At 38.8% G+C, this 20,598-nt stretch overlaps 1 protein-coding gene across 1 annotated transcript in view; it reads right to left on the reverse strand.

Moving 5' to 3' along the window:
* Positions 1 to 20,598, reverse strand: part of whrna (whirlin a) — a 107,010-nt gene that overhangs the window by 26,148 nt on the left and 60,264 nt on the right. Inside the window, exons 4-5 of the mRNA XM_026339096.1 lie at positions 8,880 to 9,088; positions 2,238 to 2,274 (exon numbers count right to left, since the gene is read on the reverse strand). Of these exons, the coding sequence (XP_026194881.1) occupies positions 2,238 to 2,274; positions 8,880 to 9,088 (246 nt within the window). The remainder of the gene's footprint in view (positions 1 to 2,237; positions 2,275 to 8,879; positions 9,089 to 20,598) is intronic.

The raw sequence follows: 20,598 nt of genomic DNA on the forward strand, positions 1-20,598 counted from the left end.
GGCAAATTTGAAGGCGTGCCTTCACTAACTGGTGAAGTCACTGATATCCTGTTTTTTGCAGCAATAACAAGGTTTAAACATTTATCAGCTCTGCACATTTGCTTTGAGGGACTTCAGTCCATTCTTTGCTATATAAAAGGTTCAACTCAGGGGGGTTGGTTGGTTTCCTTGCATGAATGTTCTTCCACATCATTTCTATAGGATTTAGGATTAACACTTGGACAAACACTGGGAGCCAGAGCCTTTAGCTACCAAGCCCCTCTCCTGTGGAACCAGCTCCCAGTTCAGGTTCGGGAGGCAGACACCCTCTCTACATTTAAGACTAGACTTAAAACTTTCCTTTTTTATAAAGCTTATAGTTAGAGATGGATCAGGTGACTCTGAACCATCTCTTAGTTATGCTGATATAGCTTAATCTGCTGGGGGACCTCTACTGATAAACTGAGCTCCTCTCCTCTCTCCTTTCTCCTGTATCAATGCAAATGCCACCATTGCATGTCATTAACTTTGTGTCTTCTCTCTCTTTTAGTTGTGTTTCTTCCTCTCTGTCTCCCTCTCTCTGTACTTTTCTGCAGGTATCCTCAGCCTGGAGCTGTACATCTCCAGAATCCAGTTCATCTGCCCAATGTTTCTTGATGCTTGTTGTTGTCTTTATTGCTTGTTGTTGTCTTTATTGCCTGCTGTTCTTTTCTCTCTTCTCTTTCCACTCACCCCAACCGGTTCGAGGCAGATGGCCGCCCACTATGAGCCTGGTTCTGCTGGAGGTTTCTTCCTCTAAAGGGAGTTTTTCCTCTCCACTGTTGCCTAAAGCTTGCTCAAATGGGATTGTTGGGTTTTCTCTATAATTTTTTGTATAAATATTTTCTGTAAGGTCTTAAACCTTACACTGTAAAGTGCCTTGAGATAACTTCTGTTGTAAATTGGCGCTATACAAATAAATTGAATTGAAAATTGAATTGAAAGTATGTTCAAAGCATTACATTTCTTCTTCTTTTGTGTTTAGGATTGTTGTCTTGCTGCTTTCTGTTCACAGATGAACACCTTAATATTTTTCTGTGAATATTTGCTTGTACACAACTGAGAATACACAGCTCCATCAATGATGACAATTCATCCTAATGCAGAGGCAGCAAAGCAGACCCAAATTGTGATACTGACACCTCCCACCACCATAGCCTCATCTGTTTCCAGAAGATTGTTCCAGCAGCCTCCTGGCTTATCCACAAGCTTTGGACAGGCAGTGGTTTCGGAGAGAAGCAGCTTCCTCCCTGCCATGATCTCTATTACTGTACAATGTTCTCCTGATGGTGAACTCAGCAACACAGATATCGCCTTTAGTTTCCTAGATGTTACCTTGGCTTCTTTGTCACACATCTTGCTCTCTGTGTGACAATAGTGTTGATTGTTCTCTATCTGTACATAGTCTGCTGACTGGTGGTGTCTTTTGTCACACTTTCCATCCTGTTGAGCATCAACTGCTCTTCTTCTGTGGTGTCTGTTCTTCAAGCTGTGACACAGTTCTACAGAACAGTGTATTGTTGAGATCAGACACTGATAGAGAAGTCCAAGATTTCTCCTCTGCTTACAAAGCACCTAATTTCCCCTTCAAATGAACCAAGAAAGTGAAAGTGCTAAAGGCTCAGATACATATTGGTACACAAATATATTTAGGATTGGAAAGTTGTTCTTAAAATAAGGAAATTAATCAACAAGTTAGGTTCTCTTTATTCACCTTTAATCTATTTTTGGCATAAAAATCTGATCATGTTTTAATCACTTTTTGCTGTAACATATGAAAAACAAATATAATTTTAGATAATGGCAGTTCAATTTGGGCTCAATTTGTTGTTTTTGTTAATGTTTATCTGGACAGTGTCACCATTTTTTAATGACTGACTGGATTTTGGGATTACATAATAAAAACACGGGACAAGGACACATTATATGATGCCGTACCCGTCCATGAGATTTCTTAGCCAAACCATTTTAAAATTTGAGGCCAACAAATAAGCTGAGACCTCAAAGCTCTGTCACATCACACTTGAAAAGCAATTAGTGACACCACTGGCCCATTGTCACTCTTCAGCAACACTTTTCCAGGCCAGTGATGGAGTTAACGGACAGTCACACAGACAGGTAATCAAGTTTAGAGAGAAAACACAAAACACAACAGACGATTCGGATGATAACACAGACGATTCCGTATCAGAGAAGCAGTCATTTCAAATAAGTCTCACCTTTCCTGCTGCAGAGGCTCCTTGGTCCACAGAGAAGCTGCAGGGAAACACAGATAGTGGACAAATAAGTAAGTCCTGCACACACACAAATTCCTTATTTGTTCATGCTTGTATGCTATACAATTTTTGTGCATTGAGATGCATTACATTTGTGTACGTCTCATCCTGACATGTCTGGAAAATCTTTGATTCAAAAAGCACCAGGTGTTGCTTGTAGTGATTAGCATAGATGATAAAGAATGGTCAGTGTAAATAATTAGAACAGAGGAGTAATTAGCCCACATCAGCACTGTGCCATCACCTCGACTGGTATTACCTTGCCTGCTGGCACAAGACTGCTTCTAGTTCATGAACACTATTCTTTTCTTTATAAAACATCTGACCTGTACATCCTCATGTTCTCAGGGGTAATTTTGGTCAAACACAGTATACACATACAGGTGATTTGAATGTATTCCAGAAAAAGAATTACAGTGAAACTAATAGCAAACTGCTTATGTCACCAGTATCTCTCACTGAAATACTGTCCTCTCAAACACACACATTTCAGAGCTGGGAATGGGAAATGGGATTTGAAATATCTTGACTGACGGCTTTTCAACTTTTTGAATATATTTTTCATTCATCACTGGGTGGAAAATGCACAGTACTACTGGTTTGTAAATCTTTGTCATGGCTTTCACATTCTTAAAAGAAACTGCTGCGCAGGAAGGCATTTTTATGGGAAACGTAAAGTGTGCACATCTTCCAGTCAGGCTTTTCAGCACAGACATCAAAATCACACACACACACACACACACACACACACACACACACACACACACACACACACACACACACACACACACACACACACACACACACACACACACACAAACTCACTCTCTCTCTTTAAATACATAAAAGGAAGTATTTTAAAAGGTGTGACACTTTTTCAGTCTCATTTCTGCCCAAGTGAAATGACACGAGTAGATGTCTTTACATCCTCAAGTGCCCACAAAGTGCTAGGCTCTAAATCCATGAGTAAATGCGACCACTCAAAGTGCCACCTTTGGGGCAAGAAATAATGAAAAATATATAATTAAACCAGCATCTGAAAAATACTTTGGTTCCACCTGCAATGGCCCATTAAACTCAGTGTGGAGACCTGTTGTGGGAGTCAAAATCAATTAGCCCAGTTAACTTCAGAGACCGACTCAGCCGTTTGTTCTCTTTTAAATGTCACCTACCTGACTGTACTCTTTCTCTTTCTCTAAGGACAAGCAACGAAATTAAAAGCTGTAATGTGTGCAGCACTAAAATTTCTGTAATCTAAATTAAGTAACACAGTAGAAGGGGAAAATTATAAAACGTAAAATTTAATGTTTCAACTTTGAATTCTATATGATATATATAACAATGCAAAATAAATTCATGAATAAAGACATGTATTGTTTTTGTTTGCAACATGGTAGAGAAAAACAGAGCCAAACTTTGCTTTCTGGCAAGTTTTTTGACCACCTTTAGGTCGATATTCCTTATTATTCATCAAATATAATTGAATGAAGTCATGGAAATATGTAAGCCTAACTTTTTAACCTATACCTGATGGTGCATATTCCAATTTCATATTGTTAAATTGTTGAGGATTTGAAATTACAATATGTTATGTTAATATATGTAAATGTATTGGAATTGGGAGTAGCATTTTAACTCCCACTCTAATAAAAGAGCCGTTGTTTCAGTTGTGTCTTAATGTTCTTGCACACAGATACCAGAGTGGAATGAATACGCACAGAACAACCATCTGTCTCTCTTGTACAGCAGCATTACAAGAAACAGTGTAAAAAATCCCTGAACAAGACATCTCAGGGGAGGACTCAACAAGAAATTCATTGTCGATGTAAATGTTAAATACCTTTTATAGTGCCCTTTGTTTTGGAGAATCAGAGCAGAATTACAAGTCCTGAGTTGTCGGGCTAATGTCTTGAGTATTATTGAGTTGATGAGGAAATTAGTCTGGCATTTACATCTGACTTTTTGACTAATTTGGTGGTTGGAAAGCACGTTTATTTCAGGTCATGAGGTGCAGACGAGTAGCTCAGGTGTGGTATTTTAAGGGGAGAACCAGTATTTCCCCAAAAGAGCTGTACAATTTTTTTACACTGTTTTTCTGCAAAATAAGACATAGCAAATGTCCTGCTATGTGAAAGACGGGTGTCTGATCACATTAGACGGTTAAATAGTGCGGCGTGTGGCATCACTCTGAGAAAGACGGGATGTTTTTCTCTGCGTTCTCTTCATTATCTCTGTGAAATCTCAATCTTCTTTCTTGTGCCAGTTTTAGGCACTGGAACATTCATAGCCTGATTTTGTTAAAATGATTACAGAAAAATAAATCTTAGATGATCTCTTCAAAGGGATCTGCAATTTTAGTGGTTAAAGACAATTATTTTAAAACACGGTCAGGAAAAACAAACTGGCGAATTCTCTCTGCTGTGTTAATAAGTGGAATAATGTGAGTTCTTCACTTGACATTTGAACATTTGTGATATCTGCAACAGGGTAAATCGAACAAATGTCCAACAGTTTCATCAAACTGTTCAGAAATGTTACAAACTAATCAAATTTAGCAAAGGTTAGTAAATGCAGCTGCCTTTAAATCTTAACCTGTAATTCTTTACAAACTTACAAAGTTCTGTTCATTTCAATCAACTCACACTCAGAACAGAATAGACTGTTTAGTTTAAATTAAGTTAATTCTCTGGTCTGATGAAATAAAGGTTGAACTCCTGTGAATGCCAAGTGTCATGTGTGGATATAACCAGGCACCACTCAGCACCTGGCCAATACCATTCATACAGTGAAGAAGGATGGTGGCAGCATCATGCTGTGGGGATATTTTTCAGGGGCAGGAACTGGGAGACTAGTCAGGATTGAGGCACAGATCAATGCAGCATTGTACAGAGACATCCTTGATGAAAACATGTTCCAGAGTGGTCTGGACCTCAGACTGTCCTTAAATGATTCAGCCAGAGCCCAGACTTGAACCTGATTGAACATCTCTGTAGAGATCTGAAAATGTCTGTGCACCGAAGTTCCCCATACAACCTGACGGAGCTTGAGAAGTACTGCACAGAAGAATGAGAGAAACTGCCAAAAAGTAGGTGTGTCAAGCTTGTAGCATCATACTCAACAAGATTTGATGCTGTAATTGGTGATAAAGGCGCTTCAACAATGTACTGAGCAAAGACTGTGAATACTTATGTACCTGTGATTTTGTTTTTGTTAGTTTTTTATTTTAAATACGTTTGCAAAGATTTCAATGAATGGATGATCGGGAATGTGATTTAGGACTGCCTGATCTGACAAAGTGGGAGTGACTTGTCGAGTGCTCAATAACTACATACGATCTCAGGGACTGTGAGATAGGACTGCCCATTATTGCATAATATGTCAATATATCTTCGAATACAGTGCTCCTCTGCTCTGGGTCAAGATTGTCTCCCTCCAGGATTTGGTATGATCTGGGGCGATCGATGCACCATTGAAGAAAATGGCTCTCTTCACCAATGGGCAACACCTCCATGGCAGATTCCCAAAGGAGGAAAGGAGTCCCAGTGACTTGCTCTTCCTTTCATATGATTAGAACTGAAAATGCAGGGGCGATTGCTCCAAGCAGTTACCACAGGAGATTATGGTTGGTATAAGGGTCCTGAGGTGTAGGCTTTGTAATGAGACGCTATCTACTGCTAAACTTGTCACACAAGGAAGTTTCACAAACCAAGAAAGGTCCATAACTTTTCCTCTTTTGTAGTAAGTGAACAGACGCTTACAACTCCTTGCCCAAGTCCATCTGTCATGTACCCAAATGTGGTTTGTCTTGGGCTGGCTGCACACTCAACAGTAACAACAGAGGGTCAGTTTGGCTAAGTCCTACCTAGAGGCAAGAAGGGCCTTTAGGTGGCAAACAGATGAGGTCCAATGCCTCTGGCAATCGGTGGACGAGAGAGAAGTCTCTGAAGATTTGTACAAGATGGCAGCAACGTTGCTACTTTGCTTCTCTGTAAAGCAAATCAAAGAGAAATGGAGGAGCATTCGAAGGGCTGCTGCAAAGGTAAACAGACCTGCTGATGTCCCAGAAGTCTTAGCTGACGACCTATTCCATCTGAACAGTGAACTCACTGCTTCAAAATACAATGATTAGTAAACAAAGAGCACTGGCTCATTGCAACAGTATAGAAACCATAGACTTACTTTACTAGAAATGTAAAGTTTTATCTAATTTAATATAATCTAGTCTAATTAACTATATAGTGCACTATGTAGGTGTTGAGTAAGAATTTTCATATCCTAGTTCACCGAAAGTGCCCACAATGCAACATTAAAAGTAGTGTCGTGGGGTTTCTAACCATGGTACAATGCATTGCTCCTTGTTTAAGTTATTGGAAAATAACCATTGCGTAACTGAAACAATTATTAGTAATGATGCAGTATGACGAAAGTGTCAGAAATCTCAATTCACTGCTCACTATTGAGTGAACTACTCAATAGTGAAGATAGATACTATCTTACATCGGGAGCAGTGAATGAGTGAATAGGTAGTGATTTCAGACACAGTCATAAAAAACAATAAATAACATACATCCATATAACTTGGAAGCCCTACGCACTACTTCCACTACTCCACATCTCTTTTAGTAAATCATTCAGTTTTTTGGACTCAGTGCATACACTTTACATGAGTCCACAGAAGTTTCTTTCCAACAGTCTTCCCGTGGTTGTGTGCAAGATCTGCTAATTCACAAGTTGGCAAACTGCATGGTAATGATGCACTAAATAAATCAAAATACTAAACTTTCATACACCTGACTATTTTTGAATATTGACCTTCACCACCAGAAAAGCACTGCGATCCTCACATGAACATGCATCAAAAACATGGACTCAGAATCACTATCATTATATAGACATCTGCCTCTCTCTTTTTACTCCTTCATCATTGTTGTTATGAAATTACAATAAATGAGCAAATGCTACAAAATTTTCTGACTGCTCAGAAAGGCAAGCCTCCACAAAAACCTTTAGAAGAGAAACGTCTAAAATCTTTACACTGTCATGATGAGACTTTGACAGCACATCTCCACACTGAGCTTAAGTTATAGAGCATAGCTCTTTTAAAAAATACTCCAAAAAGTGACTACAATTGATTGAAATCACCTAGTTCTAAATGTTGCTGAAGCTCGATGACTTTTTTTGTTTTACAGTGTTACTGATCAACATATGACAGTTACAATATTGTTGATATTCATCTTTAATATTTTCTGTTACAAACATTTGTACAGACTATGGCTTTCTCTCAAGGCTTGAGCAGATGAAACTCTGAGGCCTTTGATTTTGATATTGTAAATATTTTAGCAGATTATTTTCAGATGAAATTCGATTATAGACAAAACTCATTTTAAACATTTACCTGAGGTTGCATGTTTATCCAAAATCAGTATTAATAATTCGTGATGAGCATTATCTAACTCAATCAGGAACCTTTACAAAATCATTTTAATCATAAAGCACGCGTCCTTAATTTGGCTACTTCTCGTTAAGCATTAGATGATACGACTGATACCAATATCATGACTGTTTCCTTAATATAAGCTATATCCATGAAGTCACTGCTAAGCTGACAGAAGGGCAGGGATGATTCCAGGAGGTCTGAAAAAATAGTCCAGTACATATCGCACTGTAAATCCACTACATGTTGTTTTTACCTGAGATATCATGTGCCTGTGACTGAGTTTACAAAGCTGTCTCAGTTTGTGATTGAAGCACAGGGAGGGAGGACTAAAACACATGTAGGCAGGCGGAGAGGGTGAAGTGGCTTTATTAAAAAAAATACACAGGCAAACAGGTGCAGGAACAGGAAGTCTGGCAAGAAAAGGAGTGTTCATAATGAATTACAGCTCCACAAAACATGAAGCACTCACACAAAGATCTGGCAAATGACTACGGAAATAGCGCTGGTTTATATACAGCAAGAATAGGGAATGAGAAACAGGTGAGCAGTTAAGTGTAGGGAGTCAGGCAACAGAGACGAGGGGGAGCAGCTAGGAAGAAGTTGACAGGGACAAAAACTAAAATAAACAGGGCTGAGAAAAGAATTATGACTGAAGTGTTGGTGAATGGACTGTTAGAGTTAGAAAGAACCAGACTGGCTGTTTCCACTGCCTTCAGTCTTTATGATGAGCTAAGATAATCATCTCCTGGCTCCAGCTTCTTACCCATGTGTACAGAAAAAAGACTTGTATCAATTTACTCATCTAGTTCTTTGGCAAGAACCAGAAACAGCAATCTTTCCTAAAATAGCAAAATATTGTTTTAATTTCCTCTGGTTTGAATTAGGTTTGATGTGATGTTACTAATTAACTCCTCTTCTTTTCCTGTTTTGTGAGCTGTGTGTTTTTAGGCTACATTTGTGTTTTAATAGTCTATGTTTTACCTTCATTTCGTATCTCGTTTGTGTTTTGATAGGAATTCATTATTGAATGAAGGAAGATGTATAAAAAATATAGAGAATAACAGAGAGTTGTTATTCAATAACTAACTTCATGTCAGTTTTTCTAGGTGGGCTTGCACTAGAATGTCTTTTGCCTGATCCAAGCTCACCTTGCCATGCTGCTGTTGGCAGAGCTCTCTGCAATCTGCGAGCTGGCGATCCACTTGGTCTCACCCACCACAGTCCTGGCGTGTGGCAAGCGACCCACGTCTTTCACTGTCATCATGAGGTGCCGTGACGACTTCAGGACTCTGACGGCTTCATCATGGGGGATGCTCAGGAAGCTGCGGCCGTTCACCTCCAGGATCTGGTCACCGACCTGCGGGGAAGGGAGGGAACACAGAGGTGCAGTGGGGGGGGCTGAGCAAGGCAGTGTGGGTGGAACAGACTGTCACGTGCAGAGGTTCATAGGTCATAGGTCAGAAAGAGGTAATGTAATAGGAAGTGGTGGAGGTGTATAAAATGTTTAATGGATCAGAAGGAGATAACTTGGTTGTAGGTTTCCTGTTAAAAGCTGTGGCTGTCTCGGGTTGAGCAGGGAACAGAAATAATTACATAAAGATTAAAGTATTCTCACTGACAGGTTCAAGACCAGAACTGTTTAATACGTAATTGAAAAGTTTTTTATTCAATTTCACATTCTATCAAAGGACAGAGCCTGGAAGCAGCTGAAGGAGTATAATAATATCCACACTGAACAGCACCTTGGACCGTACCTGTCTCCAATAATGAGCTGATGTAGCTTTAACCTCGAGCTCAACCCTCTGAGGTGTATTAGGGACCCTCATGAATGAAGCCAAAAAACCATCTCACTCACTTCAAAACTTTTTCTATGCTCTCAATCAGTCTACGGTCTCAATCTTCCTCACTTGGCATTGGTATCAATCATGGCTCGAACAAAAAGTATGCATATGCCTCTCTCTGTATGCAACAAATATTTCTACAATCATGGAGAACTAGTACAGAAAGTTTGGAGCATAAAATGTAATGCTTTACACTGGCTCTATTCACTTTATGCGGCACCATAACTGCGTAATAAATTAGTCACAGAGGGCGGAGTAGCCACTCTCTCTTTGCAGAACAGAACAGAGTTGCTGATGTTGTAAATGACTTTGTCTGGCATTAAGTGTTCAAATATTACTTTCTGTCTTTTTTTATTGCCATTTTACTCTGCTCTGCCAAGCAAACCAAACAGAACTAAACTTCCTAGCTGTTCTCCAACCAACACTGTTGTTGCAGAACATGAAGCTGCAGAGCAAAGTCTCCACATAAATCTCGAACTTCATCAGTTCCTCCAATGGCACAATTTGTAAAGATTTGCAGCAGGTCTATTTGATTGCAAATAAGAGGCACATAATCAAAACTATATTTATAAATCTAATCAATCAATCAACACTAACAAGCACTGCTGCATCAAGAACACATACTGCCGTCACAGCAAACACTTCTTATTCATGCTGTCAGGATGAGCCGAATCCTCGGGGATGAGAAACAGATTTTAAGGCAGACTACAAGCTGTTTCCTCCAGCTGTATGCGTTACAAAACAGCACTAAAAAGAGCCAATAATATGTTTCTTATGGAATTCTTACAGTGTTTGACAGCCCTGGAGCTCAGTTTTTAGTGGGCTCAGCTCGATTTCTCAGTTTTACTTTGATTTACGCAGCTTAGTGCCCATGTGGTTGTGAAATGTACACGCATGAACGCAACATTCCTTATCACCTTTCTATTTGTATCACTGTCACTTGGCGATAAATGAAATTCTGGCGTCAGTGTGCTCATATAAAAACATAGATAAGATGATCATATTACATTGTTTTAGTGAAGTGTAATCTTAATGTATTGTAATTGTCCATATAGTATACTCGTGAGGGAATAGGACATTTTAGTTTTGAATTAATTTCCTGAAACATTCAGCTGCATTTATTATTCACATATACCCCATAAATCTACTCTTTTCATTATGTGTTTTTTAAGCATAATCCAGGTTAAAATGTCACAGGGAGAAAAGTAAAGAACAAAATATAATTTGGCTTAATGTCCATGCTGGCTCACTGTGATACTATGATGACTTCCTGGAACACCTGAATAGACTAGAGCCATCATTAATGGCATTAGTAACACCTGCGCTTTACAAAGAAACAAGGTTTGCTGCGAAAAAAGCTCTGTTAGTTGCTATGGTGAGAGCAGGGTGACATGCAACCAGGCGTGCTGTCTGTAATCAAACCGCTGCAGCTACCGTACTTAGACCTCTGGGACACACACTCTTTTCATTCTGTTCTTACTGTCGTCTGATTCTTTGAATGTAAAAGAAGTAAACATGCATTCAAATAAAAATCAGTTAATGTCTTCTCTTAGGTTGTTTATTGGGAATAAAAAAGTGAACAAAAACATATGGCTTGAACCATAACTATAGTGACAGAAACGTATGGTATGAAGTTGCTGACATATTTTCTGTAGTCCAGGTTATATTTTAGCCTGCACTACTGTCTCAGCAGCAGCAGTTAATCATGCCAGACTATTTAGATCTGCTGTATGAATGGAACTTTAATTTTGGCTCTAATTACACACTGATTAAGTTTCCTGACCACGTGAGCCTCTTGTAAAACCACACTGTTAATTAGAGGGGAACAAATTAGAGAATGCCAATATACAGTATTAAGCTTCTTCTAAGTACCTTTATTGTTCTAATGGTCCAGGATAGGTCGATCAATATTGCAAAATATGAACCTTCACTAGCTATTTGTTGTGTCTTTATTGATCAATTTAGTGTCCAACAAGAAAGAAAAACACTAACACTATGAACATGACAACTACGCACACACATGCAGCTTTACATGGTTGAAGTTTCACTTGCTGCTAGATCTTCGGCCGTCATCACGTTTCCTCTGACGTCTTTCTTTTCGTCTTACTCACTGTGTCCCCTTCCCTTTCTCTCTTCTCATTATTCTGCTCCTCCACGCTCACCCTCCTCTCCCTCATTATACTTCTATTTGAGAGTAGATGTGCCCTGCCCTGAGTCACAAGCGCCTCATTTTTCGTGATCAATCTATGCGTCACACCAGAGGCGCCTTTGCACTGCTGCATTCTGGGCAATTAAACAACAACCAGCAGCAATAATGTTTACGATTAAAGGTCTAATCAATGCTGCTGCTTAATAATAACACGTTCATCATTCAGAGTGTACAACAACTCAAGAAAGTGATTATAGTTCAGCTGACCATGGTGAAAAGCAGTACATAACTGAAACTCAATTGTTAACTCTGTATGTTTTTGATATATTTTCTCCTTTGATTATTGTTTGCTAAAAGCTACAAATTAACTTAGACTTAAACAAAAAAACAATTTAGTTTTAACTAGTTTTACTGGGTAAATATAAATCCATCAATAAAATCTGTCTAACGTTTATAGACTGAGTAGCAACCACCCACATACTAAAGGCTACTGACATTTTCTGAGGGGGACAATTAGTCATATGCTTCAATGTCACATAAGTCACCTGGTAGATCAAGATAACATCACATAATCAGACATAATCAACGACAATGCTAATGAATTTGTAAAAAAAAGAGGTGCTGAAAAACAACAGAATCCCTGACAATTACTCTCTCTCCACTGTGCTGCCTTACAAGTAATCCGTAAAGGAACAGGATTGTCTCCATTTGTAGACAGATTTAAATGCAAATTAAAGTGCATCACTTGGCAAGTGGCAATTGATGAATCATATACCCTGTCTCCTGCTCACACTAATTGCTCTAAAAAAATCTATTCTCGGTCCTTTCTCAGCTTGCTTTTCTTTCTGCTCATACAAGAAGACTTTGAGATCACAGGAACATGGTGGGACTAACGTCTGTTATACTTAGCAATTACCTTTATAAGGGTAATATTGGATACTAATTTGTGGTAAGGCTCCAGACATGCCACAGGTTTGAACCCAGAACCTTCTAGCTGTAAGGTTGCAGTGGTGACAGATGCACCACTGTGCAGCTACCAGAAGAATTATACATAATAACAAACATTTTTCTTTTTTTCTTTTTATTTAGGTGTGGGATTTCAGTCTTGAAACCTGCATGGAAACATGTTAAAATGTAACATGTACAGCAAAATGTGCCATATGGTGCTTTCTGTTGATTAAAATGTGGTCACTCAGGTTTTTTTTTTTGTAGCAAACTCATCACTGAACTTTAGAGAGGATCCTATAACTATGTGTTTATGTACTGTATGTCTGCACCAATGTTGACCCTCGTGTCTGTCTGAACCCGCTGAGATAAAACAGAAGAAGCGAGCAGGCAGACAGTGGAGCTCCCTTTGAACTGTCCTACTTAAGTAGTGTGATGGGGATTATTGTCAAAGATTCTTGTGACATTATCAGCACTATATGTGATGAACAGTCTGGGTCACACAGTCTGGATGTGAATGGTGGCGGACACACAGATGGGAGATAGAGGAATAAAGTGGCAGCTCCACACCACTGATCCCAAAAGCTCCATTAAGAACAGTGAAGCAGTTTTATCTGGCCTTTTGGAGCTCCTTTCACGTAAATGCTTCCTTTCTATCTGCAGCGCTCTCTCAGGGCTGTCTGCATTTCCTGTTGTTCAGATGTATCATGCTGTATTCAGATATTTCCAGAATCTGTCAGACTGATTGACTGTAGTTCACAGTGTCACAAATTCAAGAGAGTGACTGCATGTCACTTGAATTTGTTCTTTCACTCTCATTTAAATTAATATGAGGTATTTGGTAAATCACTCCAAAAGATTTTATTTATCAACTCAATTAATTAACTGACTACTAGGTGTATGTGGGAATATATTCATTAAAACAAGTGATCACATGAAGTTGAGATGGTTGTTGGGAGTTTTTCTAATGGGGGTTTATTACATAGGAGGCTTCATCAGCACACTGGCACATACAGTAAATTTGCTCAAGTGTGTAAAACATGGGCTTTTTCTTTCTTCTTTTTTTTCTTTTTTAAGAAAAAGTGAGATCGAGTACTGTATGTAGGCTGCCTGTCTCCAGTCTCTTGTACTTCAGCTCTCCTGACATTTCCTCCTCATTTCTTGGCACAGGGAGAAGAATAGTAGAGAGATTAGATATCGACTTGTATGCATCCATCCAACTCATATACCTCTGTCCTCCCAAATGGGCAGAACTTGTAAGAGATTAGAGTTTGTAGATCAACTGTTGCTCCTTACAAGATCAAAGGGGATGAACATCAGGAGTGTGGCAACGTCCAGAGAAAACATTTTACCATTTCAGACCTTCACTGGAAATTATCCAACTTTAATCGGACACCTTGGATCTCTTCCCTTACTTTCTATTGCTCTTTGCAGCTTTTAACAAGTCATTTCTTAATTTCTTTATTAGTTTAACAGTCTATTGTTCCTCGCATGTCTGACTCAGTGTTGCGTATGAATTTGCTAGATCGGCATTCATTGAAAAAGTGTGTGCTTTTGGAAAGTACATTCACGTTTTTTAATTGCAAACAGATATGATAACACGCCGTAAGATGTGAGCAGCAAAGGCTTCGTTCACTCAACGTGTGTGCAAGATGTTCAGGGAGCGTAGAGTGAGGGTTAGTTGGGCTTCGGAAGTGCTGTGAGCTGAATAGTCTATATTAATCCTAGATGCTGCATCTCCAACCTGAACCAGATTATTTTTCAGAAAAATATTCTCTGGTGGGATGTCTGAGAAATTAACTTTTGAGCTAGTTCTTGAGAAGTGTAAACTTGCACAACACTGCTGACTATGCTGCATTTTGTGTTATGCCACATCTGAATAAAGCAAACTAAGTTCAAATGTCACAGAGGTTCAGTTCACCCTTATACAGAACAGTACAGTAATGAGAGAAAAAGCTGATATAGACTTTTTTTGCCGGTCTCAGGTGTACTGATTCATGGCCATGATCTTCAGGCTACGATGCTTTATTAAAAAGGTCATCATATTTTTCAAAATGACAAATGCACTCTAGAAAGCAGGTAACTGTAGCATAACCATCTGAGGTCAATGCTCTCAGTAACATCTTATTCTTACTTTTATGGTTAAAAAAATAAAATGAGCAAAGGGAAATTCACATGTTACCTTTATACCTTTTAGTAATATGGTTATGAATGGCTCTAATTCTAAAACAGAAGTGTAACAGTAGATCCGCTAATCTTTTGTTGTAAAGGTCTAAAAGGTCTATTACTACTCATTACTGATTAAATTTGGGTATGTGTCTTCAGGCAGAATAAAAAAAACTAACTGGCTAAACATGGAAAGGCAGACGGGGGACCATTAGCAACAGTGCAGGCATCACTCAGCAGTAAATACTCCCAATAAAGCTCTCTGCTCCATATGTTTATTTATCCATGATCTTAAGACAAAGTCCAATAAGTCCAATTTATGTAGCCACAAGGATAACTGTTGTTTGGGTGAATTACCATCTGTTTACCTTTATTTTTTGGTACATGAAACAACTATACAAATATAACACCTACACTGTATTTATACATTGATTAATGTCTTTGTAAAGCTTTGCACTGCTGCTTCTCTGTCAAAATAAGATGATGTCCAGAGCAGGAAGAGCATCTTAATGATGCAATTCTGACAGCGGTGCAGCGAGACATGTTTAGAGTTTAGGCCCGATTTAATGATCCTAACCCGAGCACACTAATGACCCACACATTTGAATCGTATCAAATAATCCTTTCACGACAAGCTGATATGTTAAAGTGCATCATATGGAGCAGCCCAAACTCAAATCAGTGTGAAGAGTCAGACTGTGTGTATCTGACCAGCGGGAACCCTTTCTGCTGCTTGTCATTGAGTTTTAACAAAGAATTCATGCTGGTGGGTTGGAGGGTGGTGTCTCTCAAAAACAGATCCATTATATGAACCACAGTGTGTGGTGATTCTTATAGGATTTGGAAAACAGCTACTCACAAACATACTCTGAAACAGTGCAGCACTATGACAGCTACACACACTGGCGATTGTTTCATTACTGATCAGGTTATTATTTGAACTGGTGATTAACCTGTTCATTGGTTGCTTTAAAAATGTTTTGATCAACAGTCTCCAAAGCAATTCAACCATGAATGTCCTCAAATTTTTGTTTCACTTAGGAAAATAACAGTTCTGCTTGGTAAATTACTCAGCAGATTAGTCAATGATTTTTCATTTACTCCCTTACTGATTATTTTAGTTGTGAGTACTTTCACTGAGAAAGTACAGGAAAAACATGATGTACATTATAACCACAGTCTGACCTGTGACCACTGAGCAGCTGCACTGGAACAGCTGGAATTAAGGGTCTTGCTCAAGGGCACCACAGTGTTGGTGATGGGGAACGGTAAGAGCTGTTTTTCGCTTGCTCCACCCTTCTTGCCAGGCTGTGGATTGAACCAGTGATCTTCCATTCATATGCTTCTCTAACCACTGCCACAAAACGTCCCACCAACACTATTTCTTTCAAATCAAATGATGAACGTATCCAGACAAGCACTGTTTAGTTATTGAAACACATTAGTGCATATCTCCATGTTGTGCTCTAGATGTTTGCCTCAATAATTCAAAGATTTAACGCTTCTATTGTCTAAACAGTGAGTAATGACCAAATGTACAGATGTGCAAGACTTAAATACTAGTACTAGTGTGGGTTGCCTTTGTGTCTAGACACAGCAAGTGTAGATACTAAATATCTGAAATATCTCAAAAACTATTAAACTGATTATCTTTAAATAATATACAGGCATTCGCAGTCTGCAGAAGATAAATCCTACACACTTTAGTACCAACATGAGATTTACATTTGTGGTTCAGAGAGACTTACTGTATCTTAGCAACTACTGAATAGGTAGAGATTGAGTAAGTTTTAGGACCTAAAGGCGCCTAGGTAGGTTCATGGACACCTGACAGCCAGCTATCCCAAAAGGTTCCTGAAATGAGCACAAGGCCTTAGAGAAATACTTTACCTCCCCAAAGTATATAACAGAGAGAAAACAGGCCATAAGACAGTGGTTTGACTTCAAGGCAAAGCAGAGCGTGAGTGAGCAGGTTTTGGCTGTTCTCAACTAAAGTTCAATTTCCACAAAGATGTTAATGACTCTGAATGAAATGTGGCTTTTAGTTACTATTTAATCACTATAATTAACAAAATTTAATCAGAGTTTTAGGAGTTTAGATGTAAAAGCTGATGAGACCATACTGATCACCCACTTTAAGTCCTAACCTTGTTAAACATTTCAAGTGATTCAGCTCTCGCCTCCTTGAAAACTGACACAAAGCAAAGTTCTGAGGGTTATGAGGGTTGTTCTCCTATACCGGCTATTACAACACTAAACCTTTAGAAAAATATAAAGTAAATAAAGAAAACAGCTGACAGAACATTGCCCCAAAGATCAAATTGGTGTTTGTATGAAAAGCAAAAACACACAACCATTAGAAGAACAACACAGCACCACTGTAAGAAATTATATAACACAGCGTAGTGACAGCACAATGTGGGTCAAATCATTTAGGGATGATGAATGTAATATTTGTGTAATATTTGTTTGTATTTGGACTGTGTTACACACAGACTAAATTACACATGAACTCTGTACGCCGCTTTCAAAATGATTTACTGAACCACGCTGTATTCTACCTGTTTACCTGCCAAATTGCTTGTTTGTTCCAGTAAAACCCAACAGTACACTTTTATATGGTGGTTTTAACAAATGGCCGGTTTGTGACACAAAGGTCCTTCATGAGCTGATGAACAATGATCAAAATGCTGCTGAGAGTTCAGCTCAGTCTCAATCACTATTACAACAGTAGGTTCTCTCACAATGTAGTTCAGTTGCTGTACAGTACTACCAACCATTTTCATCTAATAGAGTATGAAACATGGTTTCTGGAAAAACCTGTTGAGGTTCATTTAGGCTGAAAATCTTTTTTTTTTCTTTCATGTAGCTTCTTCTAAGTGATGGTGTTCCACACTCCTCCACTCCTACTTGTGTGAAATATTTACCTTGAGTGTGTAGTGGTATAATTCATGTGTACACCCACTGTATATACTCACATGCATATTTCTTAAATAAATGATAAACTTGAACATATTATCGCTGTACACTGTTCAAAAACACCAAAACAGTCAAAGCACAGAGACAGAATCATGTAAGCATTTGTTCCATCTGTGTTACCAGTGTGAGATGTGTATATTACTGCTCAGTTTGCAAACATGACCATCAGAGCACAGTCACTTCCAAAGAGAACGTGCAGTTTGCATTTATAAATGGCACCTATTCAAAATCCACAGAGCCGTTTCCATTTGTCCTCTGTGTCATTTGTATAACAGAGCTGTTCCTGTGACTTACAATTACTTGAATTTGGCTCCGAGCTCTGCAGGAGTCACATTACAGAAAAACAGATGGGCTTCATTCCTGCTTACAACCATATCCTGACTCCTAATATGAGAGAACATCTGAGTGTATGGTGATAAGCTACAACATTAATCTGATGGTCTTATTTTTGTGGTGGACAGTGGTAAAAAGCAAAACTGATCATAATGCACGAGTGTCAGAACACAGTGCATTGCAGCTTTCCCTACAGAGGGTTGTGTAGCTGCAGACCAGTCTAGTATATTTATACCACTTAGGGTCAGAACAAAACACAGAAGTATAGTACAGACCCAAAAAAATGTTTAGAATGCCTGAAATCTACAGTAATTCCTGATGTTTGCATTAACAATTTATTACAGTGCAATTACATGACCATTATACTGTAGGTGCCTCACCCTCGTCCCTGTTGCTTCTCACTGGATTGAATAAAAAGTCCCACTTCACACAGCAAACATAATCCAATCAATGATTAATGTTTCTCTGATTTTATATTAATCTAAGTCAAGAGTATACTATTTAACTAAAGTAATAACTTAAATTCTGAAAATTTGTTTGGAGGTGTGGACTAGAGCTACTTCAACTGACAAAAATCACTGTAACTTTTTGAGTTTGCTCTGCACAAGAACAATACGCTTATGTGAGCCATGCCTCGCCAAAAAGAGCTTGCAGAGGATCTATGATCAGGAATTGTTGATTTACATGAAGATGGAAAGACTTTAGAAATTCACCAGTCTACAGTTAGGCAAACAATCTACAAATAGAGATACTATTTGTGGCTACTCTACCAAGAAGTGGGCAGCCGGTCAAAATGACCGAAAGAGCACAACAAACACTAATTAATGAGGTAAAGAAACAACCCTAAGTGACAGCCTTTGAAGGGATCACTGGAACTGGAACTGGCACTGTGTTCATCTACAGTATGTAAAACATTGAACAAGCAGGGGGTCTATGGCAAGACACCAAGAAGGAAGTCGCTGTTTATTAAAAAAAACATTGCTGCATGCCTGAAGTTTGCCAAGAGCCACTCCAAAGCAGCACTGGCAAAATGTTTTGTGGATTGATGAAACTATATTGAACTATTTAGAAAGAACACACAGCACTACAGACACAACAGAATGGTTTCACAAAAACAATATCTACCTTTTGGAGTGGCCAAGTCAGAGCCCAGATCTCAACCCAATAGAGATGCTATGGAACGACTTTAAGAGAGCAACACACGAGACATCCAAAGAATATAAGTAGTTCTTCCAGGCAGTTCTGCCTGGAAGAATGGGCTAAAATTCCTCCTGAATGATGTGCAGGACTGATCTACAGCTACAGGAAGCGCCTGGTTGAGGTTATTGCTGCCTGGGGGCGGTCAACCAGTTATTAATTCCAATGATTCACATACTTTTTCCACCAGTACTATAAGGTTTTTATGGTTGTTCTCAAAAAAGAAACGAAAGATCTGATATTTTTTGTGGTATTACTTTGTTAGTACTATATATTTACATCATATTTGTTAATAATCTTGACTTAGATCAAGATCAGTTCACATTTTGTAACACATTAATGCATGAAACCATAAAGTTCCTAAAGGTTCACATACTGTTTTTGCCACTGTAGTGGATGATAATGACTTTTCACTATATTCTTTTCCACCTAGAAACATTATATTCAATAATACAACATTTGTAAAGCAGGTCTGCACTGTGTTGAGCTCTCTAAATTCTTGTGTGTGTGGTGTCACAGAGTGTGTTCAACAGTACGTTTTGATCACCAGCAAATGAAAAGTGGTGTTAACTCATTTTCATCAAAACTGACCGGTCTGATGTTCTGATGTAGGTTAATTGTTATGAGACCTTTTTTTAATGGACACGGCTTTTTCCCCTTTGCTCTCTTACATATTCTTTGAGTGTTTGCCTCTTTAATTGTGTAAAAACAACAACAAAAAATACTAGGAACCTCCCCAACACAGATCCTACATTGCTGGACTATCTCTTAAAAATGTCAATTTTACAAATGATGAACAAACAAACAAACAAAGGAAAAAAGATTGGTAGGAAGAGGAGAGAAAACTGCTGTGTTTTGTACAACTATGTTTTATATGAAGAGCAGCAGTTGTTATTTACTCCTCAATGGTCTCTGGCAATTGGGAAAATGAGGAAGCCCAGGTGCCTGTCAACAGGCCAGACTTTGATCAATGGGACTCTAGGTAGCAATCACAATTTTCTGTTGTCTGTGTGGTCTGCAGTTGGTGCATTTTGTTTTTGAATTTCCTGTTCCTATTACAGAGGGAAACAAGGGACTGCCCTTCTCTTTTCTTCCAGCACAGTGGGGTTTTCCACTGGTTTGGGCGCACAGCTATGTATCTATAATAAGCACAAATAAATGGCTTGCTTTGCCTCTAAAGTGCTTTCCAGCTGTGCAGCCAGAAATAGTGTAACATGAAGCCCATTTCCACTTCACACAGCAGACACATGGAAGCCG

This window comes from Anabas testudineus, chromosome 22, assembly GCF_900324465.2.
Source record: "Anabas testudineus chromosome 22, fAnaTes1.2, whole genome shotgun sequence".
NCBI classification, from domain to species: Eukaryota; Metazoa; Chordata; class Actinopteri; order Anabantiformes; family Anabantidae; genus Anabas; species Anabas testudineus.